The sequence below is a fragment of the Nyctereutes procyonoides genome, unplaced genomic scaffold, assembly GCF_905146905.1.
Source record: "Nyctereutes procyonoides isolate TBG_1078 unplaced genomic scaffold, NYPRO_anot_genome, whole genome shotgun sequence".
Lineage (NCBI taxonomy): Eukaryota > Metazoa > Chordata > Mammalia > Carnivora > Canidae > Nyctereutes > Nyctereutes procyonoides.
The window spans coordinates 21,524,043-21,548,760 of NW_026575035.1; the positions used below are offsets into that span (position 1 = coordinate 21,524,043).

Genomic DNA, 24,718 nt, shown 5'->3' on the forward strand with positions numbered 1-24,718 from the left:
ATTCTGCTTCCAGGATAGATGGAGAAGGGGATGAAAGAGATCCTCCTCGGGTGTACAGCGGATATCGACCCTCACCCCTTCCAACAGTCAGGCCACACATTTATTCAGCATCCACTACGCCCCAAACACTGGCCAGGTTCTGGGGCACTAAGTATCCTTGCACTATCCTAGGGGCATCCCTCTCTCTCTTTCCCCTTCTCTTTCTCTCTTTCCTGATATTTAAAAAGCTACAGGGAAAGCAGCAGATTCACCAAGAGAAACCAACTCAGCAGACATTCATTATTCCAATCAGAAACAAACCAAACCTGTAGTAGATGCCAGGGAGGAGGCTTCCCCCGAAAGTTCTGGCAGAACCTGGTTTTTGCCACTGTCTGGGCTGGTCACCTGGATGTCACTTGGACCCTCTAGGGTTCTGAGGATTCTAATTCCAGGATTCTAAGGAGCCTTGCCAGTGTCTAGCAATGCACATTCCAAGGAAGCCACGCCTGGCGCGGTCATTCCACGCACACGGATGTCTCGTCCCCGGTCGTGTATTTAAAGTTGTCGGGTGACGCCAGGCACGCCAATGCCCAGGTACAGCGAGATTCCTTTCCTCTGGGGTAGGACTTGTTCGTGCACTCCTTATGCACGGAGTACTGCCCTGTGGCCCGCTGCCTTTACAAAGCCCAGGCCACTGGGGGAAATCTCACTTACAGATGCAAAATCCCCTCTCCGTTGGAGAGAGAGTAGGCAGCTGGAGAGGAGACCAGCAGCCCCCTCGTGGGAAGAGCCTCAGGTGTTCAAGGGGCACGTTATGCTTTTCTGGCAAGACGTCAGCACCGGCTTCCTAGGGCTAGGTCGCGCGTTCCGCCGCCGCACCCCAGCGCTCCGCTTTCCATGTTCCCAGCTGCAGACTCACCCCTGCCCGAAGGCAGCCCTTGCACCCCTGCAGCTCTGCGGTCACTCCGGGTGCGGGTGCGGAGCTGGCCCTGAGACCCCTTCCCGGGGCTCCCAAACCTACGCGGGACAGCGCTGCCCTCTAGCGACCAAAACGGGCGATGCAGCGCGGCCCGGGCCCGGGGAGCCCCTGCGGCTGCCGGTGACTGCGAGGGCGCGGGAACCGCGCGTCCTTGTAGAGGGCGCCTGCGGCGGAGAAAGACCCGAGACCCTCTGTTACCGGCTCGGCTGGGACTGTGTGTGGTTTCCCTCTAGGGCCAGGACAGAGAGACACATGGATGGACAAATAAACAAGATGTGCGATGTGCGATGAGCAGGTGGTAGACGAACCGAAAGGTGCATGGACGACGGATGATTAGATAACCCCTGGCCAGGGCTTTGCGTCTGTCAGACACAGGCTAAATGCCTTGGTCCGTTATGTCTTAGGAATGGCGCGTTGCCCCCTTGTCCCTCTGCCAAACGGGAACACTGAGGCCTTCCACAGGATAAGTAACCAGCGCCCTGGCAACCTTCCGCAGAGCTAGGAAGTGGCAGAGTCGGTCTCAACCGACAGCCCGGACCCCAGAGTCCCCGCGCTGCCCCTCGCCATCACCCCTGTGTCCCGGCCCGCCCGCCGACAGCGCACCCGCCCCGCGCCCCTCTCACTCGTCAGTCATCCCCAGGACACCCCAGGCAGCGCGCTTCCCGCAGAGCGTCCCCGACCTGGAAGCCTGCCTAGGGAGCTGGGTACCGGCTGGTCCCCCCCGGGGGAACGCTGCCCGCATCCACGTTTGTCAGGGGGCCTCACTTAAGTGCAAGGGGAAAGCTCAGCCCCGAGATTTTGAGATTCCCCCTAAGTTTCCATCATTCTTTCCTTGAACCCTTCACAGCGCCTGGGATGCGCGCAGCGCTCTTAGAACCTGCAGCAGGGACGCGGGGCCCAGTGAGGACAGGCGGGTGGAGGGACGCGAGCCCCACCGCGAGCCCCACCGCGAGCACCCACTGGCCGGGGAGGAGGCAGAGACGCGCAGGTTCACCAGCTCGCGGGCTATCCAGCGCGCTCCAGACCCCTAAGTCCGTCCACCTGCGCCTCCCAACGACCCCCCCTTGGCGCTCGCCCCGAGTCCGCAACGCCAGGGAGAGCAATTCCGGTGACCTCACTCGGGGCACCTGATGTCATCCCACGGCTCCCCGCGCGCCCCCCACCCCGGGCCGCGTGCGGGGCGGGCGCGGACCCCTCCCGCGCGGGCGGCGGGGCTGGCGTAGGGCCTGCGTCAGCCGCAGCCCTTCGGCGATTGGGGCGCGCTCGCCGCCGGGGCTCGGGGGCTAATTATAAAGTGGCTCCCGCGGTCTCCAGCCCCGGGACGGCGGGCGGGCGAGGCCGGCGCGCGGAGCCCCGCGGACGCCGAGGGCCGCGACGGTGAGGCCGGGTCTGCCCGCGCACCTGGCCGCTGGGCCCCGCGCCCGCCGGCTCACACCTGCCTCCCTCTCTCCTCCCTCCTAGAGCACAGCCTGGGACCCGATGTCTCCGACCAGCCTGCGCCACCGCGTCGCCGTCAGCGTGAGTGAACTTGCCCGAGCAGCGCCTCTGCCGCATGCGTTTGGCGCCGTCCGCCTGCTCCGGTTTTGCTTTTTGTGTTTTTGTGGGTTTTTACCCGCCCCCCCCCGGAGTTCCCTTCATTGCATGGGGTGTCCCAACTCTCTCTGGTCCGTTTGTGAGTCGGGTGAACCCCGCCCCGAAGGCGCCCGTTCCCTCGCATTTGGTCCTCGCACTCGGGTACTCCCTCCAGATGCTCCCGAGGCCGTGCAAGCCCAGGGAGCGAGCCGAGCGCCTGGGCATCCCCGGGTTCGGGGGCGGGGTGGGGGGGGGGCAGCGTCCACCTGGGCTCCTGGCAACTGCAGAAGCGGCTCAGGAGGGCGCGTCCCTGCGAGCTTTCTGCCCCCGGGTGGGACCCGCTTTGCTCCCAGAACGCTCGGAGTTCGCGTCCCCTTCTCCCCCCGCAGCCCATGGCGCGGCTCCTGAGACTCTGCACTTGGCTGCTGGCGCTCGGCCCCGGGCTCCTGGCGACCGTGAGGGCGGAATGCAGCCAGGACTGCGCGACGTGCAGCTACCGCCTGGCGCGCCCGAGCGACCTCAACCCCCTGGTGAGTGTGGGCGGGCCGGGGCCTGGGCCCGGGCCGGGGCGCACCGCGGGACGCCGCCTGGACCCCCGGTGACGCAGGTGTCCCGCTGCTGCCGGGCCGCCGACACAGCCCCGCTCTAGCCCCCAGCCTCAGGACCCCCGACCATCCAGGGACCCGGGAGGGCGGCAGTGCCGCCACACAGACCAAGTTCGCCTTAACCCCGGGGATGCAGGAGCCCCGAGATGTGCTCTCCTCAGCATCTTGTCGCCCCACCTGTCCCGAGGAAGATACCAAGAGCCCCTTCCAGACAATCCATCCTCCCATCCTTCCTGCAACTAGTGTCGGAGTATATTAGTGACATTTCGTTACCTTTATTTGGATTTCATTTGCCCAGTCCTTTCACCCTCAGATCACGCAAGCCCTTACCCTCACCTGTGGGTAGAGAGAGCAAAGGAGCAAAGGGTCCGGATCCCGAGGAAGGGAGAGGAGCGGGGTGCGCAGTAGACGGGAAAGAAAGAGATCAGCACGTCCCACCTGCCGGCAAGTGACGCTGAAATTCAACTTCTGTCTTATCCTGGCCGCACTTTTGTAATAGCCACTAAGACAGCAGTTGAATTCGGCTATGAAAAAGGCACAGGAGAGGTGGCCAGTGTCCAAGGAGGTGACAACAACGCAAAGATAAAGTACCTGTCAGGGCTGTGGGGAGGGCGGGGAGAGAAGCTGAGAACAAGAGAACACTCATATTCTGATCAGAGTCCCTGTGCTCTTAAATTGCCCCAGGTGCTCTACTGAATCAGAATCTCTGAATTTGAGACTCCAGGAAGCTTCATTTTAACGTACCCCTCCAATGACTCCTTTGCACTGTCTTGTCAATTTGTTGAAATTCTATGATAACTTAAAAGGCTAGGTAGAGAATAATGTATTAACCCAAGGAGTTAAGTCCCCTCATTTGAGCCTTTGAAGAAATTTTGTGAAGAAGATGCGTAAAATAGGGATGAAAATTAAGGAAAGAATTCCACAAAACCCAAGGTGTACATTTCTGGTTCAACGTTTCCTTGTTTCATTTGAGTTACCCGAGCCATTTCATTCCATCTGTGCAGGTACTAACATGGCACTAAAGAGAGGACACATAGTAGGGCTTTATATTTAAACTATGATGAAATGCTGCATCGTAAGTTTTATTATGGATAATGATTCCCTTCATCTATCTTTTGTCTTTCTGATTTGTTTAACTGGTTGGTTTTTCTGGGGCTTACATGTAGGGTTGTTATTTTCTCTGTGACAAAAGGCTTTGTTAATGATTATGTTGTTGGTATTATAGCAGTTCTGGAACTTCAGCTCAGATGCAGAAGACGTGAGAAATGAGATTGCCTGACTAAAACCATGTAGAAGCAACATAACAAATATTGGGCCTCTACCATCTGAAAGACACTTGTACTTGGTTCTGTGGTGGATGCAAAGCTAAGCAAGCGTGCCATGATTGATGCCCATATTGAATTCACTGTGTAATACAATCTTGACCATAGAACACAGAGTGTGATAAATATTACCAAAAAATGCACAGGAGCTTATTTTTTATTTCTATTTTCTATTTATCCGTGAGAGACAGTCAGAGAGAGCAGAGATATAGGCAGAGGGAGAAGCAAGCTCCTCGCAGGGAGCCCGATGTGGGACTCAATCCCAGGACCCGGGGATCACGACCTGAGCCAAAGGCAGATGCTCAACCTCTGAGCTACCCAGGGGCCTCTCTGCATAGGAGCTTATAAATTAACACAAGTTCTTTCGGGTGAATGTTTTATTCTGATTATTTGTCATTATTTCTTTTTGAAGGAATCCCAACATTAAGAAGCCTTTTGGTAGTACTGTACAAAATATTCGGTGGTAATTTTTGACAAAGAGATCATTTACATTTCATTTTAGAATGGAAATGTTATTGACATCTGAACATCTTGCATTTTTAATGATATTTTTATTTCCTCGGTATCAAGAATAACATGGGATCATTTTAACAGCATCATCTGTAGATTTTTATATATGCATCTATTTAATTTTCTTAAATAATTTTTAAGAGCTGGTTAAAGATCCCTAAGGAATTTCGTTGCACTAATAGAGTGCTTTTTTTGCATTGTGAAAATAACATGTGTGTATTTTATATAAATTAATATACTAATATATTTTAAATACCAAGAAAGGACCTGGTTTTTCTAAATCAAGGGTCTGTAACCTGAATTCTACAAGTATACTTCAAGCAACTATCGAAAGCCCTGAAATGCCCAGAAATATTATATAGATTTTATAAATTATCATGTAATATTAGTTCTCTTTTTATCATACCCAAATGATCTGTCAGTAGAAGAGAACCTAACAAGGTTATTAGAACATATAGTCTAAATCTTACAATGATTAGAATTTAATTATTATATAATAAAAAGAAGGAATTATATATTTTATCAAATAATATGATTTCTATTGGGGGGGAAAATTTTTTGTATTACCTGTAACTAAATGCTAACAAACATGAATAATGTGTGAACATTTGCATATGATAATTTCATATCAGACCTTATTGTTACAAACATTTGGTTCAAGGTGATTAAATCAGTTTTAGTCTGTTTAAATCTGTTTTCAATCAAGAGAGAGGGAAAGCAAATCAATATGTTATAATCCAAATAATTCATAGGACTTAAAATGAGTTTTAGAATGTCTTTCTTTTCCGATTTACTTTGAAACTGTTGTTTTCCTTCAAAGAATGAAAATGTTTGAGGGCACCTGGGTGATTCAGTGGCTGAGCATCTGCCTTCAGCTCAGGTCGTGATCCCAGGATCCTGGGATCAAGTCCCACGTCAGGCTTGAGACTGCTTCTTCCTCTGCCTATGTCTCCAACTCTCTCTGTGTCTTTCATGAATAAATAAAGTCTTAAAAAAAAAAAGAATGAAAATGTTTGCAGGAATACTAGATGCCATTCCAGGTAGAATAGTAACTCAAGAGAGTAAACAAAACTTATGTTATTAGTATTGATTTTATGTATGAGACAAGAAGATGGAAGGAATCTGGGGCTGATGTCCCTAATTAGGTAAAGAGAAATTTCTCCCTCTTGGTTAGAAAAAGCTCAAACAAAATGCAATCAACAATGGAAAATTATCCAGTGAAATTAGATTGTGCAGGCAGCCAATCTAAGTTAAAATTGGGTGGTAAAAGTCTTTGACAATATTGAAATGGCATGGCAGAGATACAATCTGTTAAAATTCAAAGAAAATTCTAATTCAATTCAGTTAATTACCTACAGTGATTCCACTTTCCTTTGATTTGCCTGTTCAGTATACTGAAAAGTTGTGATAAGAAAATGGCAATTACTTTATTATATGAGAGTTTCCATATCAAAGCACACACTCAATGGTTCAGGAAAATGCCTTTACCTAATGAAATCCGAAAAGCCTCTTGGTATCACTAACTAGAATTCTTTTCCCAGGCTTGCACCCTGGAATGCGAAGGGAAACTACCCTCTCTCAAAACCTGGGAAGCCTGCAAGGAGCTCCTGCAGCTGTCCAAACTGGAGCTTCCTCAAGATGGTGCCACCGCCCTCAGGGAGACCAGCAAGCCGGAGGAGAGCCACGCACTGGCCAAAAAGTATGGGGGCTTCATGAAAAGATATGGAGGCTTCATGAAAAAAATGGATGAGCTTTATCCTCAGGAGGCAGACGAAGAGGCCAATGGAGGGGAAGTCCTGGCCAAGAGATATGGGGGCTTCATGAAGAAGAGCGGAGAGGAGGAGGATGTCCTGGCCAACTCCTCAGACCTGCTCAAAGAGCTGCTGGGAACCGGGGAGAACCGAGAAGGTGGCCCCCACCAAGAGGGCAGTGATGATGAAGATGTGAGCAAGAGATATGGGGGCTTCATGAGAGCCTTAAAGAGAAGCCCCCAACTGGAAGAAGAAGCCAAAGAGCTGCAGAAGCGGTATGGGGGCTTCATGAGAAGAGTCGGTCGCCCCGAGTGGTGGATGGACTACCAGAAAAGGTATGGGGGTTTCCTCAAGCGCTTTGCCGACTCTCTGCCCTCTGATGAAGAAGGCGAAAGCTACTCCAAAGAAGTTCCTGAGATGGAGAAAAGATATGGAGGATTTATGAGATTTTAACCCCATTGGCCGCCAGTGACCCCAGGCCCCAGCCAGCCTTCCTTTGCCCCCTGGTCAATCGTGTCTTACTATGGCGCACTGCTTGCATTGTAGAGTTGACTGTATTGTCGGGATAACTTAACTATACAACCTGAAAGCGCTCACTTCAGGTCCTGTGCTCTCTTGACAGTGTTTATGCTCAGTATTGGTCTATTGCAGCTGTGTCGTTTTCATGCTACAATTGCTGTTGTTCCCTTGTCCCTTTATTTTTGACAAAGCACCAATAATTGCTTATTTGTAAATAGATCCAATAAACCCATTACCCCAGCTGCATGACATCTTTGTAAGTTTCTTCTTCTCCCAGGCCTTCACTCGCCTTCTGGTTTCCACCTAAATCCTAAAGTTGAAGACACTGAAGCTTTGGACAGAATCATCATCACTGGCTTCCTTCTCTTCCAACAGCCAAGGCTGCAAAACCATTTTTTAAATTTACTTCCACATATATAGGGACGCCTGGGTGGCTCAGTGGTTGAGCATCTACCTTTGGCTCAGGGCGTGATCCCGGGGTCCTGGGATCGAGTTCCACATCGGGGTCCCTGCAGGGCTTCTCCCTCTGCCTATGTCTCTGCCTCTCTCTGTGTGTCTCTCATGAATAAATAAGTAAAATCTTAAAAAAATAATTCCTCATAGCCTAGATGAGTGAACACACTGAGCAAAGCACAGCATATTTCCAGTCTCATTTCTGGAAATCAGATACAGGAAGAAAAACCAAAGCCTGAGTGAGAAACTAGCTGTGCCCTCATAAAGAAGGAGATCTGCACTTATATCTAGAGGTGCATGTCTGGTTTCTTAAGCAAAGTATTTTAGAAGTTAGTAAGAAATACAAAATAATTTAGCCCCATGTCACAAATGCAGATGAAGTCCAGGAAGGTTAAATAGTTGAACCAAGTTTGCCCAGCAGTTTAAGGATAAAAAATAGAATGAAGACCCCAAACTTCTTCTTGCTCCCTAGCAATGTCCTTTACACTCCAGCTCCTGCTCTCTCACTCTGGTCACTACCAAGAATTGTAAAAACTTGGGACTGTATCCTCTTCAGTAGTGTATATCCTTATACCACAAGCAATGGTGGGTTCTCCAGTAACTGACAAACGGACATATGTGAATAAAGGAATGAATGAAGGAATTTGGTGACCAGATCACTGGAAAAGGTATTATGGATGCTTTAGAAGGCAAATTACCACACAAGAGGCTTATGGCTACTTCATATTAATTAAACCATTTGGGGAAACATTCAGGAACAAACACCAAAACTGTAACATTCTTCCTTTTTTTCTAATTGAAACTACTTGCTGCTCCACTCCCATCCCCTAGGACCCTCACTCATTTTCTCTTTTGTGCTCTTTCTGACAAAATTCAGTGTTTAGCAACTCAGAAAAATAGAGGAAGAATCTCTGCTCTGCAGCCCACCACCTGTGTGCTCCATTCTGATGAGGCAACTCTGCTGTCTTGGGCAGTCTGTCCCTCTGTGTCCAACTCTGCTAGGGTCCCCAGGACATCCACATGGCCAGGCACTATTAGAAGACTCCTGTCCTTCTGATCACTGCAAGGGGTCACAGGTCAACACCACTCAGAGCCACACCACCACCTATCGTCTTGATCACGGGCACTCTAACTTTTTCTTCCAGGTTAGAGCCCTCTCCTTTTGAACTAGAAATGGAAGTGATGTGTTTGGAGCAGATCAGGAAAAAGGTGATAAACAACAGCTGGCCCTTGGAAACCAGTGTTGTGAGCAACAGGGAGTGGCAAGACTGTAGCACATTGGGGGTATTAGGTCTCTGTTCATCCTTAGACAATTGTTTCCCTGGGAAATGCTAGCATCATATTGCCAGACTTTTCCAAAGAAACCTGAAACCCAGAGTTTTGTGGTAATAGCCCAAGTTTTTAACTGGGGCCATTGATTCCATTTAAAAAGACATAGACCAAACAAAACCCATCTGCAGATCAGATTTGAGAGACATGGGGCTAGTCTTTTGAGGGAAAAAAAAAAGTCATTTAATTCTCTCCCCTAGAGCAAAGGACCCAAACCTTGGAAACAGGAATCCAGCCTATTTCCTAGAGATGGTGAGAGTAAAATGCCCTTGTCCCTCCATGATAAGATAGTAACATCATCATTATAATAATACAACAATGTATCATTATATATTTGCACATATATATACATACCTTATACAATAGGGTCTGAGAAAAATCACAATTTTTACAATCAAATGAATACAATATTTTCCAAGTCAAGCACAGTTCTTTATGTAGGAGCCCCTTCTTTACTATTTTGTGGTAGCTGTGTAGACCGGACTGAAACTCTAACAGACCTGTCACCTCTTTCACCACCTGGCGCCTCTGCTATGCGTCCAGCAGTGCCTGGGGTCACACAGTACCATTCACTCTTGCATTTCCTCCCCTCTCCTCATGCCTGGTAGAAGGTGAAGAACCACAAAGGTTTAGGGAGGGAGAGAGCCGAGAAGGAGGACAGGGAAACAAGAAAAGAAGAAAGAGGAAAAGATGGCCAGGGCAGGGGCTTCCTTCTCTTTGGCTGCCTATGAGGCTGCCTGCTCCTGCTGGAAGGTTGAAGGTAGTCCTTAGCTTCACAGTACGCATCGCCGCTGTCCAGATGTGACTTGAGGGATGCTCTGCGGTCTTCCTGGGCCCCCAGATAACTCTCACGTTGTCTGGCCTGCAGTCTGAAATCCATCATTGGGGTTTGGGGCCTTTCACTCTTAAAGTCATTGATTTTCAAGAATGTCCTAATTAGGTTCTCAGGAGCCTTTGCCCAAGTCTCCGGGGATGCTGTTTGCAACGCAGAGAACTGTGGACAGTTAGCTGCTGACTCAGATAACTCTGACTGTGCTTCAGTGTGTGCTCAGCACAGGTGTTCGGGAGTCCAGAAACACGAGAGGGACTGGGGTTAGAACGAGCCTAGGAGGAAGACTTAGGGTTCCCTGGGCTGGTTGTGCCAGGAGCTCCCAACCTCTGCTGAGCGAGAGCCTGGAGAACTCTGCGCGCCCTCAGCGAGGAGGCGCACACTCCCTGCAGGGGGCGCTGCTGCTCCATCCGTATCTTTCCAGCACCGCTTCACCCATCACCTCCATCCAGGCACTCAGGCCGCCCCAGTTCCACCTTAACCCTAGTCTTGGTCTGGGTTCCTTTTGAGAGTGGATAGCTGTGTACTCTGTGTGTAAACTCCGGCCAGGCTGCCTGGGTTGAAATCCCAACTAGTTTTGTGATCTGAAGTTCTTGTCCCCACTTTTTCCTCATTAGGTGGCTGTGATAACTCCCAGTTCTTACAAGGAGACATTGGGCTTTTCCCTACCTGGCCCTGCCTCATTCTGGGCCTCTCAGGACCAGGTGCTCTGTCACCCTGACGCTTATGGGGACCACGTACTCTCTCACTTGGGCTTCGCCAGCACCAGGTGCTGCTCTCTTATCCGGGGCCACTCAGGGATCAGGAGCTTTGTCACCCAGGCCTCTCAGGGATGAGCTTTGGTCTGGTGAGAGCCTGAGAAAACCCAACAAGAGCGTTTTCTCTTCTGAGGTTTATGTCTCATGAGGCAGAAAGGATTGCAGCGCCACTTATACACGTGAGTCACTGGAGGAATGAGACTTATGAGGCCTTCAGGCTTTGGGCTGTAGTCCAGATGTGACAGACACCAATTCCAGGTTGAGAGCAGGTTAAGTGGCGAGATAAGTTGGTGTGTTTCGACTTCCCCCTCTGCCAAATAGAACAAGTTTCCTCACTCCCTGTTGTCCCGAGAGAAGAATGTATAATGACATCAGTTATATATGTCATCATTTTGTACCCTTCAAAGTATCCTGGTTTATTGGGCGGGTGGTGGTGGTAGGGGGAGTATACAATTGTTCATGTTTTATGATAAAAATACAATGAAGAGATTTTCTTCATCACTTTCTATACCAAATGCCCACACCTGCAATGCTCACTCATTGCAATTATGTCATTGACAAAACATACAATTATATTAGTGACCAGGAATGCCTGTCTTTGCAGAGGAGGGAGTACACAGCCACATCAGCAGAGGGATCTTGGCGATAACTTGCGCATACCCATCCATGTCACGTGCTTATGCTTTTTCTCTGTTTTTTTTTTTTAAATTCTCTACAGAGAAGTCCACATATCACACATGCATATCATCTCACTGGTTAAAGAATTGTCTAGTAGGGCAGGAGCTGTAGGTGAATTAGGAATGGGCAGAACTTATACAGAACTTAGACCGTGAGCCAGTTATTCATTGAGTGAATATTTATGGAGCGTGTACCATAGGCCGCACACTACTCTAGGTCCAGGGGCTCCAGAAAACAAAAGTCTGGCCCATTCTCTGCTTCCTCACCCTTATGTTCTACTGGACAGAGTGAAACACTAACCAACAAACAAAGAAGGTAATCTCAGATAGTTTTAAGTCTCTACTTGTTCTTCCTAAGAAAATTCAAACAAATGCAGAACTCTACAATGTTACAGTGACCTTCCTCTTGCATCTCCCAAACCTTCCACAGAAGTAAGCACTATTAAAAGTTTGGTGCTTATCCTAAGTATATGTATATTTTCACTAATGCATACACACACATGCCTGCATGGACATACACAGTTTTGTTTTTATTGCCAACTTGAATAAAATAATTCTGTACATATTATTCTGCCATGGTTTTTTTCTCCTAACATATTTTGGCAATATTTCTACATCAACATGTAAGTCAGCCTGATGCTCTTCAACTACTACCTGGTTTTTATGTAACATGTGTACTTTAAAAAAACAACAACTCCATTGGCAATTTTTTCAGATTTACCAACAATGCTGCAGTAGATAACTTCACAAATATATATGTACTACATATCCTATCCTATATAAAAAGGGTGTGGGATCCCTGGGTGGCGCAGCGGTTTGGCACCTGCCTTTGGCCCAGGGCGTGATCCTGGAGACCGGGGATCAAATCTCACATCGGGCTCCCGGTGCATGGAGCCTGCTTCTCCCTCTGCCTATGTCTCTGCCTCTCTCTCTCTCTCTCTCTCTCTCTCTCTCTCTCTGTGACTATCATAAATAAATAAAAATTTAAAAAAAGGGTGTGTGTGTGTGTATGTGTGTGTGTGTGTGTGTGTGTAGCAGTAGCAGTTACAGCAGTAGTTGTCAAGCAAAGTACTACATAATCCCAGAGTAAGACTCTAAACCCTTCTTCCCATTGTATATTGATATCAGAGTCACTAAGGAAAACACAATACAGTCAAGCATTGGATGGATAAATGTTTCACTCACATAGAGAAGAGACAGGGCAAGATCAGCTCCAATACTGGGCATTGGTCCCCCAATTACCACCAGGCTTCTACCCACGGCCAACATGGGACAATTCACCTACCTGTGTCCTTCCCTGCAGAGGACAGATATTGCAGTGGGGTTGGCCTGGTGTCATTTCACACACACCACACTTTAAGTAGAGACGAAAGGAACTCGCTGAGCATGAAACAAGAAGAGATATTCCTACACAATCTGATAAGCCTCCAAAAGGCTGTGCGGGTTCTTTATTTCTTGCTAAGGAAGTGCAGGGACAAGGCTCATTCTTATACAGACTGCACATGAGACTGCCTTTCCTACCAGTACTGTACATCACAACTATTCCATAGAATGACCTCCTAAAAGTGGAATTGCTGGGTCAAAGAATATGCATATGTAATATTTTATGGTATTGACACATGGTTTCCAAAAATATCATGCCAATTTATATTTCTACTTACAACATGTATGTATCCTTTTATCTGTTTGGTTGTTGGTCTTTGTCTGAATTGATTTATGGGTAATCTTTTGACAGGTTATACTAAATAATCCTTTTTCTGTATATATTGAATTATATAATTAAAAAGTTCAAGCTTTCCATCATGTATACCTTAAGCTGTAATTGTAATGCCTCAAGTTATAAGTCTTTTGGGAAAACTTTGGAATTAAACTTTCTCAGAGCCCTAGAAATCATACAGTTGTGTTCTCCATGGGACCATTACTCCAAGGAGGAACTAAGTCTGTCTCCTGATGATAGCTTTAATGTGAAATCATTTTTTGCAAAATAAAACACATACACAAAATGTGGAAGGGTGCCTGGGTGGCTCAGTGGTTGAGCATCTGCCTTTGGCTCAAGTCATGATACCAGGGTCCTGGGATGGAGTCCGACATGGGGCTCCCCCCAGGGAGCCTGCTTCTCCTTCTGCCTATGTCTCTGCCTCTCTCTGTGTCTCTCATAAGTAAATAAACAAAATCTTTTTTAAAAATGTGGAAGCTTTTGGGAGTTGGAATGTGTCTCATGGAAACTCCTTTGTGCACAAATAACCTCACAAAACAAGTAGTCATTTACTAATCCACGCAGACAATTATTGACTCAACCAGCTTTCCAAGACCGTAGGATAGCCTAGTAATGGCTGTCATAGCAAGCAATATACCTAGAGCCTTTGAACAGAGAATATTGAGTCATATAAGAAGACAAGGTAGAAATGGCTTGAGACAATCAAGAGTCTCTAAATTGAAGCCTGACATCCACCTTGAAGCTGCTTAGGAAGATTGGCCTCATTGAGCATCTCCTTTACCTGAAAGACTTCAAATAAAATCAAAACTAAATTTTATATGACTGGATCCTTGCTACATAGGGCCTTAGAAGATATTCTAGGGAAAAAAAGAAATTTATAGAATTTTATCAGAATTTAAAGCCACTAAAACAAAACATTTCACTGAAGATCAAGCAACCATCATAAATCAATTGCACTAAAAAGCCGTTTGCTGATTTATCCTAATACCAGTGACTTCCATGGGCCCACTTCTTCACTCCTCCCTGTTTAGTGTCATCAGACTCGTTATGGCCTTTCATTATAATTCTCAAAAAACACTCCTTTTGTTTGATTGTTTGGTTTATTTTTCCCTTCACAGCACGTGTTTCATTTTATAACTATTTGCTAATTGGTGTGATTGATTTCTGTCTCAACAAGTGGTAAAGTAGAAACTGTTTTGTTTTGTTTTGCCATAAGCATTCAATAAAACAGCATTCTGAGTCCATGCTCCCATCTAAATTCATAGTGAAGATATGTGAGTTGTTTTAATTTAAAAGACATAACCATGCTCAGAAAAAGATAAATTTATATGTAGCTTAGGCAAAATAGAAATACACCATGTTAAGCAGGAGCTGAAATGGTGGATTCCTGGTCTCTGAGCCTAGGGACTGGTGGAAGCAGTCCAATACTTAGCTTTTCATGAGAACTGGGACCAAGGGGCAAAGTAGAAGAACAAGTTCCACTGCCAAGGATCTCAGATGGGGCAGGTCTTGCCCATCTATTGCAAAAGGCTGAAAAAAGTCAAGAATGCTAAGACTCTGGTTTCTTGGGAAGATAGGAGTAAGTAGATACAGTTAAAGAACCAGTATCTGGCAAAGCCGCCTACCAGCTTAGCCACTAGATTTGCAATATGATTATGCAAATCTTCATTATGGAGAAGTATCCCCAAAACTCCAATATAAATTCAATTTTTGAACCTAAACTCATAAACAAGCAAGGATGGCGAAAGAGGGAGAGAGAGAAATACTCCCATTTTATACAAGTAGCACTATAAAATTCTAAAATATGTAAGGAAATAACCTCAAGAAAAGCCAGCAAATGTAACAGCTTCACTTGTGGTAAAATGCAAATATTAAGACCATCTGAAAAGAAAGTTTAAAACAAGCATTTCAAGATTTACAAAGAAATAAACACAGGAAGGCCCTCTGTAAAAAAGAGATCAATAACTGTGAAATTAAAATGTGTTAGCAATAAATGAGATATAGAGCTTTTGGAAAAAACGAATTAAGCGGGTTAAATTCAAGACTAGACACAGTTCACAACTGCATTAACTCATAGAAAGTTAATAATGAGGAAATCACTGGAACAAAACAAACATTTTTTAATTGAAAAAGTATTTAAGTGACAAGAATAGATTAAATAGCTTCAATAAATTTCTTTTCAAAGTTCCAAAAACTTAGACTACCAAAAATGACAGAGAAAAAAATGGCTACTAATGGCCATTATTCTCAAGGATGTGGAAAAGTTGGAATCCTCATACATTGCCGGAAAACAGTTTGGCAATTCCTCAAAAAGTTAAACATATAGTTGCTATATGGCCCAGCATTTCCACCGCTAAGTATATATACAAGAGAACTGAAGAAATATGTATGCACAAAAACGTGTACACAAATGTTCAGAGCAACACTATTTATAATAGTTAAAAAGTAGAGACAACCCAAATATCTATCAGCAGATGAATGGATAAGTAAAATGTGGTACATCCATACAATGAAATATTATTCAACCATAAAAGGAATGAAATACAGATATGTGTTGCAACATGGATAAAACTTCCAAACATTAGCAAACTGAAAACGGTAAGACACTGAAGGTCATGTATTATATAATTCCATATATGTTAAATATATAGAATCTATAGAGGTAGAAAGTAGATTTGTGTTTACCAGGGGATGAGGGAGGGGCTGAATGGGGATTGACTATTCATGATGGTTCTGAGGTTTTCTTTGGGAATAATAAAAGTGTTATGGAATCATATTGTGGTGATAGTTACACAATTTGGTGATCTATTAAGCCTCAAAGAGTTAAAAATAGACCTGCCCTACTACCCAGCAATTGCACTGTTGGGGATTTACCCCAAAGAGTCAGATGCAGTGAAACGCCGAGACACCTGCACCCCGATGTTTATAGCAGCAATGTCCACAATAGCCAAACTGTGGAAGGAGCCTCGGTGTCCATCGAAAGATGAATGGATAAAGAAGATGTGGTTTATGTATACAATGGAATATTACTCAGCCATTAGAAATGACAAATACCCACCATTTGCTTCAACGTGGATGGAACTGGAGGATATTATGCTGAGTGAAGTAAGTCAAGCGGAGAAGGACAAACATTATATGGTCTCATTCATTTGGGGAATATAAATAATAGGGAAAGGGAATATAAGGGCAAGGAGAAGAAATGTGTGGGAAATATCAGAAAGGGAGACAGAACATAAAGACTCCTAACTCTGGGAAACCAACTAGGGGTGGTGGAAGGGGAGGAGGGCGGGGAGTGGGGGTAAAAGGGTGACAGGCACTGAGGGGGGCACTTGACAGGATGAGCACTGGGTGTTATTCTGTATGTTGGTAAATTGAACACCAATAAAAAATAAATTTATTATAAAAAAAATAAAAATAAATTTGTGTTGGTTTAAAAAAAAGAAAAACTGAATTGTACATTTTCAAAAAGTGAATTTTGTAACATATCAATTATATCTCAATAAGGTTGTTATTCAAAAATACAATGGCTGCAAATTTTTTGAGACTGAGGAAAGGCTTTCATCAAAAGGTAAAAAACATGAAGAGGGTGCCAAGCAGATTACATAAAAGTAAATTCATCTTTAGCTACACGACAATGAAATTTAAAACATCACCAGTGAAGAGAAATAAAAAAAAAACTACCAGAGATAAAAGACAAATTACATACAAAGGAGTAACAGACAGAGTGAAGGTTTTCTATTGACATAATATATGCCATAATACATTAGAAAATGTCTTTTAAAAACTAAGGACAGTTGGGGGAGAGGTGGAGAGATTCAAGCCAAATTCCTATATTTAATTAAACTAATAGTTCAGGCTGTCACATTGAGACATTTGGAATAGTACAAACATTAGGAGCATTTATAACTCTTTCTGAAAGATATACTAAGGGATATGTTTCAGCAAGAAAAATAATGAATAGAGAAGGAAAGAGTAAAAGGAAAGAAATAACATTGAGACTCTTAGAATGTTAATATTAATTAGCATTGACTGCTTCAAAAAGTACATTTATATTTTTAAAGTGAAATAAAAATTCCAGATAAAAATAACTAGGAAGAAAAGAGGCAGATAATTCACTGAGTAAATAGTGATAGAATCAAAACTGTTTTCAAAAATAACAGGAGAGGAAAACAAACTAGCTAATTCTTTTTATAGGCCTAGCAAAAATTATAATAGCCTTATTGGTATATAACTGATATACAGTAAACTGTACATATTTAAAGTGGAAATTCTTCAGAGTTTGAAATATGTATATAAATGTGAAACTATCCTCACAATCAAAATAATAAACTTGATTTTACTCCTTAAAAGTCTTCCAGTGGCACTTTGCATTTCATCTTTTTTTTCCAACTCTAGCTATCCTTATCTACCATCTTTTTCTGGACATTAGTTTAGATTTTTTTAGAATTTTATGCATATAGAATAATACAGAATATACTTAATGTACTCTATTTTGTTTAGCTCTTTCCACTCAGAATAATTGTTTTGAGATTCATCCATGATGTTACATGGATCAATAGTTCATTCCTTTTATTTTCCTTTCTATGGATAAACCACAATTTATGTCTCCATTCACCTATTGATGATTTTTTTTGTTGTTTCCAACTTCTGACTATTGAAAATAAAGCTATCATTGACATTCATGTACAAGTCTTTGTGTGGGCATGTGCTTTCATTCTTCCTAGATAAATATCTAGAAGAAGAATGAGTGGATGGTAAGGAAGACAAGTATTTAATGTCTTAGCAAACATAAGCTTTTTTGCAAACTCTTTCTAGAGCGGTTGTATCATTTTACATCTTTCAGTTCTACTAGCTTTTTTTGCAGGTTTCTTTTGATTTTCTACATGAACATTAATGTCATATGTAAATAAAGTTATTTTGAGCTCTTCTTTTCAAATCCATGTGCTGGTTATTTCAATTTTCTTGCTTTATTGCATTGGCCAGAACCTATAAGAAATGGTAATAGTAGACATCCTTACTTTGACTTATATCTTAGATGGGAAAGCATTTAGTCTTTCAGCATTAAGTATGATGTTAACTATAGGTTTTTCATAGTTGTATTTTACCATATTGAGGTTTCCTTGTAGTGCTAATTTGCTGAAAATTTCTAAGATGAATGGGTATTTTACCTTGTCAAAATCATTCGCATTCTCTTCTAAGCACTGTTTTATCTGCATCTTACAAATTTTGATCTCCTATTGTCTTTTTATTCATTTCAAAATTCTTTCTAATTTCTTTTTGTTTTTGTTTTTGTTTTTTTTTACCTACTTTTTTTTTAGAGTTGTGTTAGTTTCCCGATACTTGGGGATTTTTCAGATATCATTCTGTTACTAACTGCTAATTTAATTCCATCGTGATCAGAGAACATACTTTATATGATTTGAAACTCTTATATTACCCCAGACTTAACTAACAGCCAAAAAAAGAGTATATCCTTATAAATATTTTGTGCATTCTACACTCCTTGAGTAAAATGACTCTAAATGTCATGTAGATCAAGTTGATTGATAGTGTTGTCAACTTTATAGCCATATTTTTCTGTTTCCTTTTTCTATCAACCAGAGAATGTGGGGTATTGACTTTTTGACCATAATCGTGGAATGTCTATTTCTTCTTTTTCTATTGAGTTTTATGTCATGTATTTTGAAGTTCTGTTATTAGGGATATAAGCATTTAGGGCTGTTATATCCTCTTGATTAATTGATTTCTTTGTCATCAACCTTCTTTATTCCTTGCTCTGACATCTACTTTGTCTGATTTTTACTATAGAAATTATAGCTTTTTTAAAACTGGAAAAATTGTGTTTCTTTACCCATCCTTTTATTTTTAGCCTATTTGTATCTTCATATTTAAAGTGTTTTTCTTATAGACTGAGCAGATATTTGGATCTTGCTTTTCTTTATTTAATGTTTATATCACTTTTTAATTGGGATGTTTAGGCAATTTCATTTAATGTAATTATTAATATGAAGGAGTTTGTCTTTGCCACATTGCCAGTTGTTAGATAGTTATGTCTTCTTTGTTCTCTTTTCCTCTCTCACTATTTACTTATAGTTTATTTTTAATTATCCTATTTTATTCCCTTTGTTACATTATTAGCTAATCTTTGTTTTATTCTTAGTGGTTGTTTTAAGGTCTACCTTTAGGTAATATTATACCATTATACCATTTCATGTATAGAATACATGCCTTACAATAATATACTTTCACTACCTCTCTCCTATGCTCCAATGTTATTGTTATTTTACTTCTACGTGTGATATAAACTCTATTGTATATTGTTACTATTTTTGCTTTACATTATCAATTACCTCTTAAAGAACATAAGGAAGGAAAAATTTTCATTTCCATAGAATTCATTCCTTTGTGTAGAGTCAGATTGCCATGTGGTATCATTTTCTTCCTGTGTGCAGGACTTCCTCTAATAATTTACATTTTTTCCAGGGCTTGTCTGGTGGCAATGAATTCTTTACCTTTTGTATATCTGAAAAACTACTTTTGCCTTTGTTTTTGAAAGATATTTTTACTGGGTGTAGAACTCTAGTTTGGGGAAGAGGTTCTTTCTGTGTTTAAAAGATACTACTTCATTGCCTTTATGGGTATGTGCTTCTTGCAGTCGATATGCTGTCATCTCTATTTCTGTTCCTCTGTAAGATGGTATTTTTCCGCCTCTGGCTGTTTTTAAGAATTTCTCTCTAAAATTTGTTTTCAATAATTTGATTAGGATGTGCTTTGGTGTATTTTTTTCATTTTTCTTGTGATTGGGGTTTGCTGCATTCATTGAACACATGGGTTTATAGTTTTCACAAGATTTGGATGATTTTTGACCAATACATCATCTTCAAATATTTTATTTTGTTCCTACCCTCTCCTTTGGAGACTCCAAATATACATATATTTTTCTTCTCGAAGCTGTCCCACAGCTCACTGATATTTTGTTCTTTTTTTTCAGGACTTTATCTCTGTGCTAAACACTATTAAGCACTTTACCTATATTACCTCATTTTATCTCACAGAAAACATACAACTTGGGTAATATTATCACCCCTTTTAGAGCACTAAATGTTAGGTAACTTATTCAAATTACAAAGTTAATCATTGGAATACCAACACTCTAACCTAGGCAGTCCACTTCTGGCTTTGTAATTACCACTGTTCACACCAAAATAACACAAGTAGGCATAGCTGTGGAAGCCAACTATTTCCCTCTCTTTTTTGCCTCAGAGACACATAACTTAACACATCTTAGTAGTAAAATCTTGCCACAATTCATAGCTCATTTTCCAAGGCTCTTCCATACTTGTACTGCTCTTCCCGAAGCATTAAGGGTGTGTAATGTTAGATGGCTTCAACCATGAGCTCCAAGCCTTCCCTAGTCCCCCTTCCCAGATGTTAACCCAGATCCCAGGAAGAGTTGAAAGAACATCTGGAACTTGACTCAGTCCACTAACCAATCCACCAAGTCAACTCTAGACCTTTCATCTAGTTCAGTAAAACTAGAAATTCAATACTAAAAGATGTGAGGGTTGGGGAGCCTGAGTAGTTCATTTGATTGAGCAACCAACTCTTGATTTTGGCTCAGGTCATGATCTCAGGACTGTCAGATGGAGCCCTGCATTGGGCTCCACGCACAGCAGAGAGTCTGCTTGAGATTCTCTCCCTCTCCATGTGGTCCTCCCCCTGCTCGCATATGCACTCACTCTCTCAAATAAAAATAAATAAATAAATCTTTAAAAAGAAAAGATATGACCCTTGTACATGACAATCCTTATCCCATCCTCTCACTTCCTTAAGATATCTCTTAAAGATATTTTGACATTTGTCCAACTTTAAAAGCTTAGAAAGGAATTCCTGTCCAGGATAAGGAAGTGATAAGCACTAAAATGATCTCAAAATGTATAGGACAGAGTTAAACATAAGCTATGGCATCTTCACATAAAGACTTATTAACATAATAACTTTACTACACTGAAAATATGCTTCCAAAGTGGGAATATAGGATAAGATGTAAAAATTCTTAAAGGAATAGGGAAAAGGCAGAAAAGTCAGTGTTGTCTGGACTTTAGACTTCTCAGGTACAGCTTGCCCAGAAGTTATCTCTTTTCAACCAATCTGGATAGGAAATGAATAAAAATATATAACCCAAGGAAGACAATTAGGGCCATCAACCAAGGAAAAACCTGGAATATGGGAATCAAGAGAGCTAATCAAACTAGAGTGACAGGTTGAACAGAAGATTTAGTCAAGAGAGGATCAAGGTAAAGCCTATTCATTTCTTTAACAGACTTAGTAGGCATCCTTCTAGATTGTGCCTAACTGAAAGGCTCTTAAAAGTGGCAGTACCAGGTTAGAAAACCAAAATCAATCAGCAGATACAGAAGGAGAGTGTTGGCTAGGGGAGGGCGGGAAGTTGGTAATTGAGGCAAAACGAACTGTACCAAAAATCAGAAATCATTATATTGAAACACTCAAGCTTCACCTGAATTGATGGCCACAACTTGGCTCTCTTAAAGTGGCCAGGTTTTGTTATAGGTTTGTGAGTGACTGTCTGATAAATAGCCTCTATACTGGGTATTTTCCATTCTCCCTCCATCTTCTCCACTTTGATCTGTACTCCCAAGAGCCATAGATGACATCAATGGATTGCATCTCTCTGGCTTCCCATTGGGTTTCACTGAGCAGAAGTCCTAGGGGACTAGAAAGTAAGTGTTGGATTATTTATACCTCCAGGTTCCTCCCTGCAGGGTTGCCACAGGCTAACTGGGCCCCCAGATTAAAGGGCTCAGATTTTATTTATTTTTTTTTATAAATTAATTTTTATTGGTGTTCAATTTACCAACATACAGAATAACACCCAGTGCTCATCCCGTCAAGTGTCCCCCTAGGGCTCAGATTTTAAAGGACAGCCATTTCTATGCAGCCTCTCTGGCTTCAATTCTGGTAATGCATTCCTTTGCTTCTTTATACCTAAGGTGGCAAAGTCACATGCTGTTTTCAGCCACTGGTCTGTACTCTCCCTTGCTATTTTCTCAAGACCTGCCCATACCTCTGTAAATATATTCTTTCTTCAACTCCCCTTGAATTACTCTAATTTGAGTGTTTCTTGCTGAAGCTATAAACATACAGGTGCTGGGACCCAGCCCACAACAATGAGAAAGTAGATATCTTTAATACACAAAAGTAAATTAAATTTTAAAATGAGGTCATATATTGAGAGAAAAAGAGAAGAAAGGAAAGGGGAAAAAAAGAAAAGAAATTCCTGAGATTGGAGGAAAAGAAAAGACAATAGAGAACCAGTAACCTTGATGGGGCTGGCACCTGCAGCCAGACGAGATTATTCTGTAAAGTTAACTGTTTCCATTGGCACACTGGTCAGGAATCTAGAAATATGTAACTGGTGAGATCACTGTGGGTCAGAGGGGATTTGAAATTCCTCAATTGCTCAGAATTGTGACCAATACAAAATACACTGTGATTAGAGTGAACAAGGCCACTCATCGGAAGTCCACTCTGAGTCTGTCCCCCAATTCCTAAAGCAGAGCACATCAAAATATATTATTAAAACATTTGAATCTGCTCACAGAAAAGAACACTCAACTCCAGGAAAGATATTATATTTTCTGAATAAAAACGCACATGCAGTAATTTTAGTGGGTTATTTTATTCAAACATTACTCTCTGGTGCCCCTGAAGCCCTTAGTTTACAAGATCTGCATTGCTATAGAACACCATATCCTGCCGCTTGTTTCTCTTAAATAGATTTTGTTTTATTACAGTTGTTTTGGCCTCTAGGTATTGTTTTTAATTTTATAGATATTTGATTGTGCAAATTTTCCAGGTGCATTGTGATGGGAAGAATATCAGGCTATGGGTGAAAGCACTGGGTCCAGCATTGAGTCACCTATGTGACCTATGGTCAATTAAGTAGGGGTGGTAGTAATCAGTCTCATTTTGAGCATTCTTGCAATCAATGTCTTTATTTTAGTTTCACAAACTCTTCATGCTCGACATAAAATAGGATACTATGTAAATACAAAGGCTAATATTCTGATAAGGGAGAGGCTCCTTTGTAAATGTTATTAAAGTAAGTCACATGTACATTTCTTTTGTCAGCTAAAAATATTTCTTGAAAATCAGTTTTATTTAATTCTCTACTACCACTATTATTTTAGTCTAACTAGCCCCAGGAAAATACATTTGTTGCAATTAACCTTTTACCTATTGAGTTGTAAGAATTTCAAAAATGACCTGTGCAATTACAAAAATTTCACAACAGCCCAAGATGTTAGTTGTCCTTTCAAGTCTTCTATGCCAATGTATTAGCAAATCATTAGCAATGTATTAGCTGTTTCTTCCTGTTTGGCTTTATTTGACTATTGAACTTTAATCTGATGACAAATTTATGGCAAAAGACTATATAATCTCAAGGATCTAGAACTGTCCTACAATCTCACTTCAGAATCATGGGGCATATTTCAGTAAATTTCAAAAGGTAAAAGGAAACCACATATCTACACACTCTAAATTTTTCTTTAAGTATAAGAAACTCAAAGTGTTTATCTTTAATCTGTCATCACCTTTCCTCCATTTGGTAAGAATTATGTTTTAAGTGCTTTATGGGTGACATAAATTTTTATTTGCTCATTAATAATTAATAAATAGCTATTGTATACCTATCATGTGAAAAACGCTACAGGGTAACAAAGTACATAAATCTTACTAGATACATTCTATTTTAGATTCCCTGATACACTACATCTTTCCTCTGTCACATATAATTGAAGTTAATAGTTTTGCTTAATTAGTTGTTTTCTATCTGTGTTCCACTAAACTTCTAAGAAAAATAATTTTTGGTGCCTTTTCCTAGCTGTATCCCAGGAGATTAGCATACAGTTCTTAAGAAAACAGGTATCTGAAAAATATTTGTTGAGTAAATGAATGGCATCCAAATTTGTTGGGAGGGAAATGCATATTTTTTATTTGGAGTTAATTATCAACACATGGGAAAAATTATAGGGTCAGAAAATAATTTGAAAAGGAGTGTTTCTGTGTGATATATAGAGGAGATGGAATCTCAGCTCTGATTGGACAGAGGGCCTGCCCATCCCAGGATATTGGTGTGGAAGCAAGATAGGGCAGGGGAGGCTAGGGAGGAAACCTGGTCTGGGCATGACATAACTGTCTCACATACCTAAAGTCATAGAAGTTCTACCCAAAGTTCTGAAAGGTGACCATGCTTGTTACAAAGCACATCATGAACAACACCATGAATTAATACTTTTTAGAAAAAATCTGGTTATTGTGTCATTGTCAAAAGTATACTTTGGTTGTCTTCTGGACTATATCATATGACTCATTAAATACAATTTTTTAAAGGCATACTTTTGGTTCAGGTATGGATGGCACATAGGTTTTACCCCAGGTGTCAATTGAGATTAATATCTAGCTAGAGCTGAAAATGATCTATGCCATGTCACAGTTTGGTAGATACTGGCTAGCAATGTCCATCATGAGCATGGGATAGAGAATGGCTGCCCATGATCCTTGGCTCAGATCAGAGACATGCCTGAACAGATAAGGATTGTTGATAAATGTCCAATCTAATGGGAAAGCACAGAAGGCAGGAACAACGCAAAAATGTCCACTATTTACCAGCACTATTCACAGTGTCATGGAGGC

The 24,718-nt window shown here is 42.1% G+C and overlaps 1 protein-coding gene across 2 annotated transcripts; it reads left to right on the forward strand.

The window, feature by feature from the left end:
* Positions 1-545: 545 nt before the first annotated feature.
* Positions 546-7,471, forward strand: PENK (proenkephalin). Of its 2 annotated transcripts, none has more exons than XM_055318370.1 (4): positions 546-573; positions 2,420-2,476; positions 2,920-3,060; positions 6,509-7,471. In XM_055318370.1, exons 2-4 carry the CDS (start codon positions 2,438-2,440, stop codon positions 7,169-7,171), a joined length of 843 nt encoding a protein of 280 aa, XP_055174345.1. In that variant the 5' UTR covers positions 546-573; positions 2,420-2,437; the 3' UTR covers positions 7,172-7,471. The 2 variants fall into 2 exon arrangements, with proteins under 2 accessions (XP_055174345.1, XP_055174344.1); XM_055318369.1 differs by lacking the exon at positions 546-573 and adding an exon at positions 2,264-2,335.
* The last annotated feature ends 17,247 nt before the right edge of the window (positions 7,472-24,718 follow it).